Below are 17,891 nucleotides of genomic sequence, written 5' to 3'. Positions count from 1 at the left end.
AAGTGTTGAGTTGTTAATCATTTTACAACGAAGCTTAGTTAAGACTTGAGGGCAAAATAATAATGTGTTCGCAATAAATTTACAAAAAAAAAGTTAACGTTCTAACATAATAAATCCAATATTTGCAATCCATTAATAAATTTCTTTAAAGGTATATATGCAATTCCAAGATAAGCAAGTAAATGTTAAAAAAATGCAAACAGTTCATTGATGTATTATTTTTGTATAATATTGTGCTTATTTAGTTCTTTTTTAAATTTTAAATTTTATTTTAAGAAAATTCGATTAAATATATGTATTTTTTTGTTTTAAAATTATAGTTCGATTGATGACGAAATAGATGGTGCCTGCATAGTACGAGCTAGAGGATTACCTTGGCAAAGCAGTGATCAGGATATTGCCAAGTTCTTTCGTGGTCTCAACGTGGCAAAGTGAGTTCATAATAATACAGTTGTTTCATTATTGTTTTCGATTTCTTTTTGTTTTTTATTTCAATTTAATATGAAAAAAAAACAAGATATTTTCCTATCGTTCGATATTTCTCATAAAAAAATATATATTTCGAGTCATAGCGTTCGATTAGTTATATTTTTGCCCTCCTTTGATAACAGGCCAAAGGTCTTTAGATTATATTACTGGAGTTTTTTTTTTACTGTATGAAGGAAATGACGACACACAGTGGGATAGAATGGGTTCTAAATTTGAAAAAAAAAAAAAATTATCGAAATATCTAAAAAGCTAAAAAGTCATTCTATTGATTTTAAGGTTTTAAAAGAAATCTTTTAGGTGAAATTTAAGAGTTTTAACAGGTTTAACGTTCAAAAAGTAAAAATTTTCTTAGTTTCCCTTTCATTTTCGATTTCATTTCGATTTCTCTGTCAGATTTTTTGAATTTCTAGAAAAGATTTTTTTTTTGCTACCTATATAAAAAATGACGAAACTTCTGTTTAAAAACCTTATTAGCAGGGGCGTACACTCCCTTGGGGCAAGCAGGGCGACGCCCCGGGGCCCCCGACCGACCTCAGGGCCCCCACTGAAGACAATGCAGAGAAGGAAACTGTTAGCATAAATTGAGTTACGAAGTAAATTAAAATGAGTTTGAATCACTTCGGATACAAGGGAGACAAATTATGTCATTCAGTGTAATGTATAATATAGCCACATAATATATATTGATTTGATAAAAAGGCGCTCCAAAAGGAAATAAACTGCTTTTTTAAAAGAAAAATTATAATTTTATCTTAGGGCCCCAAAAAATATTACTTGAAAAATCTTTGCAACCACAAATAATACATTAGGGGCCCCAAAAAAGCAAAAAACAACTTCAAGCCAGGGCCCTGCAGGGACCCCAAATGCCTTTACTTCAGTACTTAAAAAAAAAATTAAGTTAAAAAAAAATTGTTTTTTTTTGCCCCAACATAAATACATCAGGGCACAAAACTAAATGCACAAACGGAATGCCACCGAATATTACATCAGATTAGAGGCTTCAATACCTATTAATTCTTGGCTCCAAAAAAATTATATTATATTTTAGGGGCCTCTAAGCACTTAATTTTGATAATTTTGAGGCCCCAAAAATTATTTTTCAGGGGCCCCAAAAGAAATAAACTATGTTTGATGATGGAAAATCAAATGTGTACACATTACTTTAGAACAGACACCCCAAGAACTATCAATTCTAAGCTAAAAAAATTTTATTTTAGGGGTCTCTTAATATTTAATTTTAGTTTTTCAGGGGCCCCAAAATAAAAAAAAATATGTCTGATGATGGAAACTCAAATATGTATTTATTACTTCAGAACAGAGACCCCAAGAACTATCAATTCTAAGCTAAAAAAATTTTATTTTAGGGGTCTCTTAATATTTAATTTTAGTTTTTCAGATGCCCCAAAATAAAAAAAAAATATGTCTTATGATGGAAACTCAAATATGTTTTTATTACTTCAGAACAGAGGCCTCAAGAAATATCAATTCTAAGCTTCAAAAATTTTTATTTTAGGGGCCGCTAAATATTTAATTTTGAGGGCCCCAAAATGAATTTTTCAGGGGCCCAACAATAAAAAAATATTATGTTTGATGATGGAAAATCAAATATGTACATGTACATGTACATATTACTTCAGAACAGAGGCCCCAAGAACTATCAATTCTAAGCTAAAAAACGGGCCCCCAAATATGAAAGGGGCCCCAAAATTTAGTCTTGCCCCGGGGCCCCGACGACTCAACGTACGCCACTGCTTATTAGTTTCTATTAAGACTAATTTTTTGACCAATTGAGGAATTTTTCAGTATATTTTATTCAAATAATGGAAACAATAATTTTTTTAACCCACAAAACCATGAGAAAATAATAGCCAAAAACCACGATCGTGCTAATTAGGTAATACGGATTAATGTGTCGTTTTCGAAAATTTGATTTTTCAAAAAAAAAAAAAAAACAAAATTCAAAGAATCTTTTAGAATTCTACCTTTAACCTAATAAAATAAAACCAAAAATAGCATGATTTTGCGGATTTACAATTGCTGACAAGAGCAATTTTTTTGGCACCGAAATTATTATCGATTTCTGGAAGAACTATGTTTTTTTTTTAACCTCCGGTCGCAACTATGTTAATCATATGTGTTTTTTGGGTCGCCTTAATTGAATCCGAAGTCAATTTTGCCCTATCACGCCAGGTTAAAAAAAATATTTGTGTGGCTGTGACATTTTTTTAGGTTATCTCAAAAATCTGACGTGATAGGGCAAAATGGACTTTGGATTCCTAAAAACCTAAAAACCTAAAAACATAGGTTCAATATAGTCGCAACCCCAGGTCAGTACTTTTTTTTGTGGCTATTTACCTTTTTTTCCAAAATTAATTAAATTTTTCCTACTGTAACATACGTCGCCGTTAGTATAAATTATGGCGCTATTTATTTGTATCGACAGTATAAAAAAAAAGAACTCAATTTCTATTATTTTCTATTGAAAAACATTTTATAATGTACAATTCAATAAAAAACAATAATAAAAAATATATTTTTAACCTCTTTTCAAGCTGCAATCTAAATTTATTTAGCGGTAATCTATAAATATTTTTTTAAAGCAGAAATCTAAATTTTCCATTTTTAATGTCTATTTGTTTTTTTTTTTCTGACTTCTTTTTTTTTTTGCAGAGGTGGTGTTGCACTTTGTTTATCACCTTTGGGACGCCGAAACGGTGAGGCTTTAGTCCGATTCGTTTCACAAGAGCACCGAGACATGGCGCTTAAAAGACACAAACATCATATTGGTAATCGTTACATTGAAGTGTATCGTGCCACAGGGGAGGATTTCCTGTCAATAGCTGGTGGCGCCTCAAATGAGGCTCAAGCTTTTCTATCAAAAGGTCATCAAGTGATAATTCGAATGCGAGGATTACCATATGATTGTACAGCGAAGCAAATTGTAAGCAAAAACTATTTTTGTATAAAATTTTCCTTTTCAATAAAGATTTGTTTTTATTTTAGTTGGATTTTTTCACAACTGGCAATGATCCATGTCATGTTCTAGATGGAACTGAAGGAGTTTTGTTTGTTAAGAAACCCGATGGTAGAGCTACGGGAGATGCATTTGTTTTGTTTTCTTCTGAGCTTGATTCACCAAAAGCATTGTCACGACACAGAGAATCAATTGGACAGCGTTATATTGAATTGTTTCGATCAACAACGGCTGAAGTGCAACAAGTTTTGAATCGGTCAATGGATCCAAAAACATATGAACCACCACAACCACCACTGATTGCTCAATTACCACCAATGCAATTATCACTTTTACCTCAAGTAAGTTTATCAAACAAAAAACTGTGTGTTTGTTTTAATCATTATAAAAATGTTTATATCATAAACTGCCTATCGTAGCTATAACAAAAAATGATAAGAAGGTTTTTGGTTGGTTTAATTTCCAAGTAGGTACCTAGTACAATATGTAGCTTAAACAAGTTTCTTACATTGTAATTGTTGTTATTTTTGACCTAGTTAGTATCGGTTAAGAGCTTCTCTGAAAGCTCAAAACATAAATTTCATGAAAAACTGTATGCCTCTTAACTTTTAATGGCTTAATAACTATGTATTATAAGTTTTCGATCAGCTTAACGCATGGAATTCTTTTCGTTCTTATAGAAAGAGTATTGACTTGGTTTACGAGAGAACTTTCAGTAGTCAAAATTTTCGTTGAGTCATGTCCCGTGTTTAATAAATTGCTGACCTTATATCTTTGGCCAAAACCAAAAGCCGCTAAAGTTGAGAAAAAAAAAACTGAGACAGTAACAACTTATTGTGGCCACTTTGCTATTAGTTGAAAGTTTAAACTTAGAAAAACGTCTTTCCCACTTGCACCTTTGACAAGATTGGTTCGCCTGTAATTAAATCGTTGCATTTTTAAAGCGTGTGTCCAATCCATATAAGCCACTTTAGTCTTCATGTTGAATATTAGGTTGGTCCAGAAAATCCATAAGATGTTTCGGAGATATTATTTTAAGAACGTTTATAGAGCGGATTCAACATTTGAGCGGTATAGTCGTAGCATTGTCTTTAAGCTCAAAGAGATATTTAATCTGAAAAATTACTTCTTACCAAACTTAAGACTAAATTATGTTATTTGCTTGAAAACGTCTTGAAATCAAAATAAATTTAAAAATAATTTGTTGCACCTTTATTGAAGCTAGAATACATTAGAAAAAATTTAAGTTCCTTCTTTGGCAATATTAGAATTACAAAAAAAATTATATTTTGTAGAAATTTAATTTAAAAAATCGAATATTCAGGACTTTTAAAAATTTGATTAGGGTAAACAAAGTGAATTGAAAAAAAAGATTGATTGGAATCGTTAGGTATACATAAATGAATATTATACAAAGAAAAAATTGAAAAAATCAACAACTCGAGACATGGACGTTTAAAAGTTATAACTCTCAGAGTTCGATGTTTAAGAAATACCTTATTCACAAAAAATCTTATAGAAAATTATATGTTATTAGAAAGATAAAATTTTATAACTTGACACAGTCTTGCCAAATTTTTTATTTAACTTAGTTTTTTCATAGGTACTTTCTTTTTTTTTTAATTCACCTCAAAAATCTGGATTAAGGGACAGAAACGGTTTTTTTAAGATCTTCAGTTGTTGCAAAAATTAAAATTTTGTCAATTTTCAATAGCTCAGGGAAATTAGTCAAAATATGGGCATGAAATCGCATTTTTCGCGGGACAAAATTTTTTTCATGGAATGTGTTCGGGTGGTTGTCCTTATCATAAAAGTCAATTTGTTGGCATAATTGGAGGTTGGGAACAGCCGCCATCTTGGAAAAGAGATTGGTATCGTTTTTATTGAATAGCTCCATTGTTATTCATTTTAACAAAAAATGACAAAGGTAAGACTTATTAACAATAAAATTATCTAAGAAATGATATACAAAACAATTCCGTGAGTTGATTAAATAAAATTTTATAGTTGGTCAAAGTGCGGGTTTGTATCGCAAGGTTGGGACAAAATGACATTTTTTCATATATCTGACGAACTTTTGATTTGTTTGGATAATTCTTCAAGAATGAATTGTAGTACTTATAATTACCTATAAAATGAGCCCACAATCGTTATTGTCACCATCGTATTGTAGAAGTAATCTAACTCCGAAACTCTCCATGTACTAGTCAAAAGTAAGAAAAAAGCTGTTTTATTGCTAGTAGGCCGAGAAAATTTTGGGAGTAGAGGTATAACCAAAATATAAGTACGCAGTTTTGCAGCCATACGCGTGTTAATGTCGATTTCAAAGGTCTGACAACTCTAATTTTGTGCTTTATACGGTTTTTGGGGGGTTAAATAACGTAAGTTTTCCAGTTAATGTGAATGGGCTAAATTTATACTATTTGAAATTATAAATATACAAGCTGATGCTCTATTATTTTTCCTAAATCTGGACACCTCAATCTCGGCTATGGGGTTAAAGGAACTCACGATATAAGCTTTTTTAACTAACCATATCAGGCTTTTCAATTCAAATAAACAAACAAAAATCTAAACAAAAAAAGCTTCTAAAACATAATCGTATAAACGGCTTATATATAGTTCTATTGGTCACATACTCAAGATTGGGGTGTTCAGATTTAGGAAAACTAATAGAGCATCAGCTTGTATATTTATAATTTCAAATAGTATAAATTTAGCCCATTCACATTAACTGGAAAACTTACGTTATTTAACCCCCCAAAAACCGTATAAAGCACAAAATTAGAGTTGTCAGACCTTTGAAATCGACATTAACACGCGTATGGCTGCAAAACTGCGTACTTATATTTTGGTTATACCTCTACTCCCAAAATTTTCTCGGCCTACTAGCAATAAAACAGCTTTTTTCTTACTTTTGACTAGTACATGGAGAGTTTCGGAGTTAGATTACTTCTACAATACGATGGTGACAATAACGATTGTGGGCTCATTTTATAGGTAATTATAAGTACTACAATTCATTCTTGAAGAATTATCCAAACAAATCAAAAGTTCGTCAGATATATGAAAAAATGTCATTTTGTCCCAACCTTGCGATACAAACCCGCACTTTGACCAACTATAAAATTTTATTTAATCAACTCACGGAATTGTTTTGTATATCATTTCTTAGATAATTTTATTGTTAATAAGTCTTACCTTTGTCATTTTTTGTTAAAATGAATAACAATGGAGCTATTCAATAAAAACGATACCAATCTCTTTTCCAAGATGGCGGCTGTTCCCAACCTCCAATTATGCCAACAAATTGACTTTTATGATAAGGACAACCACCCGAACACATTCCATGAAAAAAATTTTGTCCCGCGAAAAATGCGATTTAAATTACTAATTTCCCTGGGCTACAACTGATATATTCAAAAATATATATTATTCGTCAAAATAACGCACACTTTTTTTTTCTTTAGTTATACCCCTGCATCTTGTTTGAAATGGCTTTAAAATTATTTGTTGTATTTTTTTGTGTTTGCTTATTGTTTAGCAAGTCAGAAAAATGCTAAATTGCAACAGTATTATTAACCAAAAAAAAGATAAACCAAATTTAGCAATTCAAGGTCTGAAAACTGATATTAAAATAATTTTTGTTTTTTAAGAAAAAAAATTTAAAAAAATGGAAACGCGTGACAGTTCTTTCCAATAATTTTTTTCAATACTTGGCATTGTCTCCTGTAGCGCATATGGTAATTTGGAGTCGTCTATTCATTCCACGAATTAAGTTTTGAAGGTTTTGTTGTAACTTTTCTTTCACTGCAGTTTTCTGTTAATCAAGAATGCTTGGAGGTGGAATTCGGCCGCAAATGCATTTTTTTCAACATTTCCTAGGCATGTTCTATTGAATTTACATCCGGATATCTGTGTGGTCAATTCAAAGGTGGCACATTTTAATTATGAAGATATTCTCAAACCACTCTAGCATGCATTATCGTGCATCAGACTGATTTGTGGACCAAATCTAGGGGTGATTGGAACCGCATGCTGTTCGAGAATATCAGCCAAGTATCTTTGGGTACTTAAATTAGGTCTAGGAGATCTCACTAACTCCGTAGGTGTTGTGAGGCAGAGTTTACTCCATGAAAATTTATGACTCATCTCTAAAAGGTTCGCGGGTTGACAGATAGACTTCAGCATACCTCTCCAAATCTTCCCCACAAACATTTTATTCCATACCTTCAATTTAAGCTAATTCCTGTCTTATTTGAGAAAATAACCACGATACTGTGAGATAAAGTAATAGTAGGACTTTTTTGTAAAATAAATAGAGAACTTGGCTGGGCACTAACGTGCCCCTTGATATGATGTGCGTTAAATTTGAGCAGGAGTGTAGTTTTAAAAAACTCTTAAAATTATTGTAATTTACTTAAAAAAATATATTGAGTGGGACTAAAATAGGGACTTATTTGCATATCGCTTTAGTAGAAATTTTCTCTAGATTTAAGCATGTAAAAACAACCTAGATACAAAGGTGCAAATTATTTTGAAAAATTTACTTTCCATAAACGTTAAAGTTGGTTCTGAAAAAAAAACTTTAGATACAAAGTTTTAAATAAATTTACCCAAATAAACAATAATTGGCAGACAGAATAATTGGATCCAGTTTTTAAAATTTTCACCGCAACACAAATTCTGATTTGCATTTCAAGTTTTTAGTTCATAATTTATGAAATCAGTACTTTGATCGCAAATACAAATTGTGATTGGTTTCATTTAGAAACTCAATTATTTTCTTTTCTTTAGTTCAATGCTTTATTTTATTTTACTTACTCATAATTTTCTCTACAGCACATGATAACTTCGGGAACAACCAAAAGCTGTATTCGGCTACGTGGTCTACCCTATGAAGCCATGGTTGAGCATATATTGCATTTTCTTGATGATTTTGCCAAAAACATAATGTTCCAAGGAGTTCATATGGTCATAAACGCTCAGGTAAATTGTCATAAAACTTGAAACTTAATTTTCTTTCAAATCAATCAAATTATATTTTTCTTTTCATTAAAGGGTCAACCCAGTGGAGAAGCCTTCATTCAAATGGATTCGGAAGAAGCTGCACGACAATGCGCCCAACGCAAACACAATCAATTCATGGTGTTTGGTAAAAAATATCGTTACATCGAAGTTTTTCAATGTTCCGGCGACGATATGAACATGGTGTTAAGTGGAGGCATGCAATCGCCAGTCAATCATCATCATCCAACGAAACCTTCTCTATTATCACCGGGTATGTTATCACAACCACAGCAGACAACAACACAATCAAATAGTGTCCATCCTGCAATTCAATCCAATGCGCCTGCTGCGGCCGCCGCAGCAGCAGCTGCAGCCATGGCGCAGCAACAACACAGTTATCAACATTTGTCAGCTGCGGCGGCAAATTCTCAAGCTGCTGTTGCAGCCAATGCTGCTGCTGCTGCTGTCAGTGCTGCTAGCCTCAATCCATTCATAGCTAGACATCATTCCCTATCGCATCATTCGCCAGCACCAATGACAGCTTCATTGCCCATGCATAATGGCCATCCAAGTGCGGCGACGCAAAATCTGACAACAGCCGCTGCCATGCATAATCAGCATCATTCGAATTTACAAGGCGCCACTGCTTTGCCATTCAATCTGTCCATTCCGCCACCGCTAACAGCGAATTCAGCTCTTATAGCTCAGCAGCAGGCTCATTTTATTGCTCAGCAAAATTTGCTTGCCCGACAAGCTGCTGCTATGGCTGCTGAGCAACAAGCTCCAATCTATCAAAATCTAATGAATCCTTATCTGCTTCCAAATCCTGCCGCGGCTGTTGGTGGCAGCCCTGCTGCTGCAGGGCATCCGCAATACGTTTTGATGCCACAAAGGCATCAGTTTTTTCAGCCTTTTCAGCTGAGTTATGATCCGACCGTTTTTCAATTTACTGGTCATCCCGGTGCCGCGACTCCAGCCGGTCCTGGAATCGGCCAAGCCGGTATTCCTCAGTCAATGAAACGATCATACGAAAATGCATTTCAACATGATCCCAATCAAGTTAATAATGCTGCTAAACGCACTTTAACCCGTCCCCCACCAGGCAGCATGTACTTTTATAATCCTGGGGTTTAAGGTTTGAAATAAACCTTGAAATAATTCCTGACTTATTGCAAAAAATCGACAATTTTTTTTCTATATCAATGGCAATATTAATGTTTAAGAAAACTATATATAGTTTTATTTTTTTTTTTTTAATATTTTTTTTATCTACTTTTTACTGAAAATTATGTAGAAAAAAATTCCCTCAATTTTTATCATGCAAGCATTTACACTAGCTTTAAGTGGATTTATTGTTTTTTTTTTTTTTATTAAATAAATCTTACATTTTAATTTTTATTTCTACTTAACTTTAAGTAAAAAAATAATTGTTGTTGAAAATTTGGTGATTTTATCAAAAACAAAAACAAAAAAGTTTTAAAAACTGCTTGGACAAATATTTTGGAATTGATGAAAAATTTTCTTCTGGCAATTCTATGCTGAAGCATTTCTTAGCTAAATTAGGGGAAACAAATTGAATGAGGCTAACAAAAATAATTTCATAAATTTCTACAAAGTAGTAACTAATTAAAATCTATTGAATAGTTTCGGAAACTTAAAATACCAAACAAGAAATCTCATGAAAGAAATCTATCATGAGATTTTTTTCTTTTAAAAAAACTGTGTGGATATTTATGAAATTAATTTTGTCAGGTGTTGGGCTAAAAATTGGTTGAATTGTGTTCGATATTTAGGAATGGTTATCTTCTGGATGTTTAGGAAAAATATAAACACACAGAAATAAAATTAAAAAAATTATTATTAATTATAAATATTTATCGAGAAAATTTGAAAAATGACAAAAAATATTTTATTCAATCATGAATTTTTTTTTTTAAACAACTTCAAATCATTGTGTATTTTTTAACTTTCATATTTTATTAATATCTGCATTAATTTTTTTTATATATATACATTTACATATAAAAAAATACATTTAAAAACAAAATAATTTTCAATACTTAATATTTGTAATTGGTGGTGTAAGTCGCAAAGTCTTTTTTTTTTACAAAAAAAAAAAAAACTGTTGTCCTTTCTGTTCTGTAACGCACCTTAATATTTTTTTAAATGCTTTTGTTCATGTACTCTAAAGTGGCGAGCAACGCTTTATTGCTTTAGCGTAGAGGCGTAATTTTATTATATCTTCCGTGGTAAGCAATTTTTTTATTATCTTTTCATTTTTTTTTTATTAAAAATTTTAACAACATAATTAGTAATATTTGATTTTTGTCAAATAATAGAATTTAAAAATAAACAAAGACATAGGTGAATGGTTACAATTTGTGATGGCAATGGTTCAGGGTGAAATATAACTTATAGGATTTTTAAAATAGTCTTCCATTAGAATAAATAGATATTTTCTATTCTTATATTTCCAAAAGGTAGCAAAAATTTGGGAGCATTTTGTTGAACAACTTCTTTCCCAAATCAATTTTTTGATATCAAACATGGCATTTTTTAAAGGATCCAAGAAATATAAACAAAAATCAAGAAAAAATCATTCAAAAAATTCATTAAATTTTTCGAATTTTTAAAATTTTGCCTGCTTACATAAATTGCTTTGTTAAAAATTTATATGAATATCTTCAACTACCTTTTTTTCAAAATGTCTTAAGGCCTTAAAGTCAATTAAAAATGTGTCCTTAAAAAACGTACTTTTAAAAAAATAGCGTTAAATGTTTTTTAGATAATTTTCGTGCTCGGGAAGATAAAGCTGAATCTCGTTAATTCATTCGGTCTGTAAAAACAAATTATCTCTGCTATAATGCTATGATTTTTTTTTAAGATACTATTTGAGCTTTATATTTATTTTCTTGGAATACTTGTATGTATTGGGCTTCCAGAGTTTTTATAATTCCAATTATGCATACTTAATTTCACTATTGAAATAGACTCCCTTTAACTCATGAGAATCAACAAGAACGAAGGTTGAATTGCTCGTCTATATGTTTAAATTTCCAGATTGCTTAGGTATTTCTTATGTTTTTTTTTTTAATTGTTTGTTAAGATTTTACCATTGCTTAAATTCTATATATATTTTCTGTGATATGATTAATAAATATTATTTTAAACTATAGAATAAAAGAACCATTGCTATTCAATAAAACTATTAAAGCGCAGCAAGATAACTTCAGATACTGGCTCTGTAACTTACAGCATCATAACATTTTTCATTTACTTTGTCACTAGTTAAACTAGTAAACAAAAAAAAAACAAAAAAATACAAAAAAAAAACAACTCAAATATTTGGGATAAATAAAAAAAATTAAATTTAAAATTTTATAGGCTTTACTCTTACATTTTAGCTAGAAATAATATTAATAATAATAATAGACATATTTACATTGTACGTGTCTTATTGTAAGTGTATCCTAAAAAGGTGTTTGGTTATCATATTTTTTTAATTAAATTTTATATTCAATGTTATAGAGTTGAACATGATGAGAAGGAAGGAAATTAAATTTTTAATAATACATAAATAATATTTTAGTTACATTCCAATGTAAATTAACACTTTTTTTTTTATGCATAGTCAGTCTTGAAATGACAAAAATATGTTATACTTGGTTGGCTATTTCATTTAATTTTTTATTCTCATTTATTATACATCTGTGGTACTCTGGGGTAATCACTGAACGCACATTTAAATATTTTTTTTTCTTGAATACAAAAATTTGAATACTACATTGAATTTAAAAAAAATAATTACTAAAAATACACAGACTAAAATAAAAGAAAATAAATTCAATGAAGTAGTCAAAAAAACAAGTTAACAATAATAAATCTATACTTTTTATAAATTAAACAAAAAAAAAAAAAATACACTGAAAAAAAATCAATTAATGATATTATTAATGATTTTCCTTTGCCCTTATATATTTTTAAAAAATAAAACTGTTTGCTAATAAAAATAAATATTTTTTTTTAACTGGTTCCTCTAAATCTTGATAGAAACTTTTAGCTTTTAGTGCACATGTTAAAGGGTTTTATTATTTTTTTTTCTAAAATTCATTTAAATATGGTTCACCTGCGCCGATTTTTTTAAAATATTAATTTGCATTGTGGGTTTTTTTTAAAACATTTTTTATAAGGTGGTAAATAAATTATAAATTTTGTTTTTAATAATAATTATTTTTACATAGAAGGGTACAATACAATGCCGCGCGAAAATGCAAGCTTTACTACTATTTTCTCCTTCTTCTACCGCCTTTTTCGTTGTAATTCTTTTTTATAATATTTTATGTGTTTTTGTTAAGTTTAAATTTAACAATATGGTTTTTATTTCATTCATATAGTTTTGTGTCGTCTGCAGCGTGGAAACAACTTTTGCATACAAAATAGATTTTTTAGATTTTTTTTATTAATCTTAAGTTGTGGTTGATGGGTTTTGTTTGTTTCCTTGGAATCTACCTTGCAGTTGTTAGAACATAATTAGGTATAATTTTTTAGTGAAATGAACGAGACATACGTACATATTTTAATTATGTTGTGATGGTGGGCGTAACGCAACTAATTTCACCTCTGTGATTGTTATTTTGAATTAATTTACTATTTACACGAGCAAATTCAGCGCAAAAATAACAACAAGATACACGTTTTGACGTTGCATTCATCCTTTTGTCCTAAAAACAAACGCATAATTCCTTCTCTATATTGTAATGGTGGTACTTTTTCCTGGATTAAAAAAAAAAATATATAAAAAAAATTGTTTTGTTGTCCTTCATCGGCAGAATCAAAGGAAATGCATTTCCATGGTGGTTGTGTGTACTTAAAAAAAATTCTCTTGTATGGTTGGGCAATGGTAAATATTTTTGTACTTAAAATATTTAAATGGCTAAACGGTGAGTGTTTTTATTTATATTTAATTAAAAAAAAAGTTTTGTTTCTTTATTTATTTCTTCTTCTAATTCTTATAATTAAATTTCTAACAAACATAATAAATCAAAATTAGTGCGTCCTATTTATTTTTTTTTAATCTTTAAATGTGCTGTTTTTGGTGAAAATGTAAATGTAAAACACTTAAAATTTCTTATTCAGCTTATGAAATCTTTTTATATAAAACAAACAAAACAAAAAATCGAAGAAAAACAACAAATTAAGCATGATCGTTTCAATTGAATAATATTATTTTTTTTTAAATTTAGGAATAGAATTTATTTAAGAAATGCATGAAAATAATTTGAATTTTAATCAATTTTGTCTTATTTGTATGTTTTTGTTTTTGTTTATTTATTCAGGTGGCACATTGATTGGCCCTCCACCATTTGGACCTTTTACTCATTTTGGACCAGGGCCAACTGCTATTTTACCACCACATCGTGCACATCCTGCATTTTATAGTCCACCATTAGTGTTATGGCCTTATCCAAGTCCACCGGTGTCGCCGACAACATATTATGGTCCACCACATCCACCTCCACATATGGCAACAAGTCCAATGTCTCCACAACATCAGCATTTGGTAAGCATATGTGCTAACTTTAAGTTAAAGCACCAATAATTTTTCGATACAAAAAAAAATATATAGGTACAATAAAAATATCGTGGATTTTTGACATTTTCCACACTATATAGTAGGATGTTTCACTTTTATAAGTACTCTAATTTTGCAATGTAATAGTGGTCAAAAGTTTTATTAGGGTCTAAGGTTTAATAATATGTAAAAAAAATTATAAAGTTCGGACGTACCGGCTTCCTACACGAAATGCCCCTTGATTTAGTAAAAAAAAAATAAAATTCTCAATTTTTAAACTTTTTTTTCATTGATTTTAGGTTAGAATTGTAGTCAAAAATAATTAAAAATTTTTTTTTTTTAACTTGATAGAAAATTTAATTTTCTATGAAAAGTGTCAAAGATAGGCTTGGTTTTCGAGTTAAATCAAAAAAACTGAATACCGACCAGTGTTGCCGTTTCTCAGAAATGCAGATGTATTCTTTTATGCCAAGGAATCATATTCAGCAATAAAAACTCTTGAACGAATTTGTTCCATTCAAAAGGGTCTATTCAATAGACCATATTATTTCGCAGCTTCTTTACTAAGTGTTCAATTCCAAAAAAATATAAGCTTAAAAGTTTTTTCTTGGAATTGCCTTCCACTTGAAAGCCTAAAACTATTTAATATATTTGTTTTTGTATCCAAACGGAGCAAACATATATTTCAAAAACCTCATAAAATCAAAATTTCTTCGATTTCTTCCTATATTTTGAGCGAGCCAAAGATATTAATTAAAATGAAAATTGTAAACACAGGATTTAGTTTTGATAAGCAATGCAACTTTTAAAAGCTATTACATTTGAAAATTCCATACTTTAGCATTTGGACACACGCTACTGTATAGTTGAAGCAACAGAATTTAGGACTTGATGTTCTTTCCAATTGTTGCAAAAGTGTCTTGGCCATACATTAATTTACTCTTACGGCCCTATAATGGGGCATTTGGTTTCATGTAGTTTTCGATTAAACTATCGGTTTTAATTTTACGTTTTACTTGAGTATGTAAAGTAAGCCCTATTTTTTTAAATTGTTGCTTTTGCAAGTTGTTCTCGATTTCTTCCGGAATGTTCCAAATTTGTTTTGAAAAATAAATAAAAAAAAAAAATATTTTGAATTTAAGGGCCGTCAAAATTCTTGCCCACTTTTTTTCGATTTTTTAATATTGTATATTTTTCAACTTTTATAAAGTGTTTTATCCATTATAGTTCCAAAACTTGTGGTCGTAAAATTTGTATTTTTAAAGATACCGCTTTCAAAAAGCTCAAGAAACATATTTCGCATATTTGTTTTTCAAAAATTTCATTTTCTTACCCCACTTTTAGATCCCTTTTAAAAATTTTAAAATCAAAAAATAAAAACCGGTTGATTTTCTCTAAAACGTGTTAAAATCTTATCTGTTTCAAATTTCAAGTCCCAAAAAATTACAATAAACCTCCAATTTTAGAATATTGCAAATATCTTGTAACCAAATTTATATACCTAATTCAATTGTTTTTCTTAAGTTTCCAGTGGACTATGTAACAGCTCAAAGTATGCCACCAACTGCAACATATCACTCTCAGCCATCACCGGTGCCCGGACCCGCACCATTGGCCACTTCTCCGCCACAAAACATTCAAATAGCTAATTCCCCAAAACCACAACAATACCATCCAAAGGGTATTCAAATTCAACATCCTGGACCGGGATCTGCTCAAGCGCTTACCATAGACACAACTACTCATGCATCTCAGCTAAATGATAGAACACCGACTCGGGTCATGAAGTCAACTACAATCATAACTACTCCTGCACCATCTGCATACGCTCTGACCCCAATTTCATCTCCTATGATCCAAGCCGGTACTTCTACAGGATCTCCCAACGGACCTCCTCCAGTTGCTAACCAGTATGTGGAACTTTTTATTTCTTAAGCCAAATTCCAAACAATTTAACTATTATTTTCATAAATTAGTTCGATATTTAAATAATTAAAAAATATATTAGATAGATATTATGTACTTAAAGATCAAAAACACACATTGAGTGCACTTTCCTCGAAGAAATTTTATAACAAATTTATTGCTGGCCAATAATAACAAAAAACAAAAATACAAATGTAAGTAGAAAATATAAAATTAAATATTTTTTTTTAAATAGAACAAAATTATACGTATTTATATCTAAAGTGAAAAAAAAAACAAAACATTTAAAAGTGAAACTCGAACTCTTGCCTTCACACACAATTTATTACATAATTAAATACATAGCAGTAATTTAAGAATCATAAAATTATATAATAAAATTCCCATAATGATATTGATCATTTAATGTCGTCACAAAAAAGCTATAGAAATCAAATATAATAATAATTTTAATTAACAACGAAATTTAATTTCATTATTTTGTAAGAATTATAATTAACATTAAGAAAAGAATCTCGAAATGTTAACAAATGTAATTTAAAAAAAAAAAGTTAAAGTTTTGCTAAAAGATGTTTAAAAAAATTTAAATCAATGTGCAATAGTGTTAGCAATATTCAAGTCGTCATTAAATTTAATTTTATAAATAAAATAAATATAAATAAATAAATAAATAAGCCCTAGTCAATAAATACAAAAAAATAAAAGAAATGTTAAATTTGTTGCTTAAAATCTGTTATTCGTTTTATATTTGAATTTATTTTCCGATGAGCAATTTTTTTTTGTTTAAATATAATTAAACGTATAGATAAATTTATATAAAAATGTAATACGTTTTTATTATGTTGTTATACATTTCCGTAGATAAAATATTGTTTTGCTGTTTTTGTTTTCTTTTGTACATCAAATAAATTATTATTAATAAAAAAAATAAAACAAAAGATAGTTAAAAATGTAATGTAGAAAACCAATATCTTTTCATTAGTTATAATTTAGACAAAAATATTAAGATTTAATTTATAAAACAAAAAAAAAAAACATAAACGAACAAATACTTTTTCATTTACATATATATTAAAAGAAACTTATATAAGTAATTTTTTATATATAAAACATTTATGTATACTGATACCTAATGAAAATTATACACTATTCGATCAAATCTGTTAAATATGCCTACAATAAATAAAAAAAAAATAAAATCTATGCTTTATTGTTGTTATCGAGATATTTTTGCTATGAATGCATTTGGATAGGTACAAAAAATAACCGTTGACAGCGTTGCGCACTGGATGTAAAAGATGAAAGAGTATTTAGCGAGCTCTAACTTCCTCAGCAATTTATGGTTTTGAATAATATTATTCTTAATATGCCAAGAAGCGTTTATTTTGGTTCTATAAATAAAATTTTAATCTCCCCTCTAGAGAATCTTTCAAAAAACATAACTGGTTTACAGATACGAGTTCACAATGAACAGGCCTATCTTTTTATGTTAAAAAATTACAAATTTATTTTTTTCGGATTTTCGCAAAAAAATCAAGGTCTCTTGCCTAAAATAAATACGTTTTCAAAAATATCTTCCAAATCCATCGAGTGAGACATCAAAAGAAAGGTCTCTTTAAGCTCTATTCATAACTGCAAATCAAAAGTTTCTTCGAGGTCTGGTTGCTGAAATATTCGCGATCGAAATATTTTTTATTTATTTTTTTTTCTTCTAAAGCTGATATTTTCTGATCAAAGTCTCGAAACAACTACTTTTGGTTTCCAGATACGAGTTCACAATGAACAGCCCTATTTTTTCATGTTAAAAAATTATAAATTTATTTTTTCGGATTTTCGCGAAAAAATCAAGGTTAACCCCTTGCCTAAAATAAATTCGTTTTCAAAAATATCTTCCAAATCCATCGATAGTGAGACATCAAA

At 29.6% G+C, this 17,891-nt stretch overlaps 1 protein-coding gene across 3 annotated transcripts in view; it reads left to right on the top strand.

The window, feature by feature from the left end:
• Positions 1–16,252, top strand: part of LOC129917734 (RNA-binding protein fusilli) — a 56,637-nt gene extending 40,385 nt beyond the window's left edge. The window contains exons 7-13 of one of the 3 annotated variants that reach the window (XM_055997815.1): positions 321–431; positions 3,160–3,430; positions 3,493–3,804; positions 8,306–8,452; positions 8,525–8,744; positions 13,810–14,033; positions 15,570–16,252. In XM_055997815.1, the coding sequence (XP_055853790.1) occupies positions 321–431; positions 3,160–3,430; positions 3,493–3,804; positions 8,306–8,452; positions 8,525–8,744; positions 13,810–14,033; positions 15,570–15,980 (1,696 nt within the window). In that variant the 3' untranslated portion in view covers positions 15,981–16,252. Of the gene's footprint in view, positions 1–320; positions 432–3,159; positions 3,431–3,492; positions 3,805–8,305; positions 8,453–8,524; positions 10,577–13,809; positions 14,034–15,569 lie in introns of those variants that run through there. The other 2 variants (XM_055997816.1, XM_055997814.1) reach the window with 2 other exon arrangements.
• The last annotated feature ends 1,639 nt before the right edge of the window (positions 16,253–17,891 follow it).

This window comes from Episyrphus balteatus, chromosome 4 (assembly GCF_945859705.1).
Source record: "Episyrphus balteatus chromosome 4, idEpiBalt1.1, whole genome shotgun sequence".
Classification (NCBI taxonomy): domain Eukaryota; kingdom Metazoa; phylum Arthropoda; class Insecta; order Diptera; family Syrphidae; genus Episyrphus; species Episyrphus balteatus.
The sequence above is the reverse complement of the archived record's forward strand: the minus strand, read 5'-3'. Positions and strand labels throughout refer to the sequence as shown.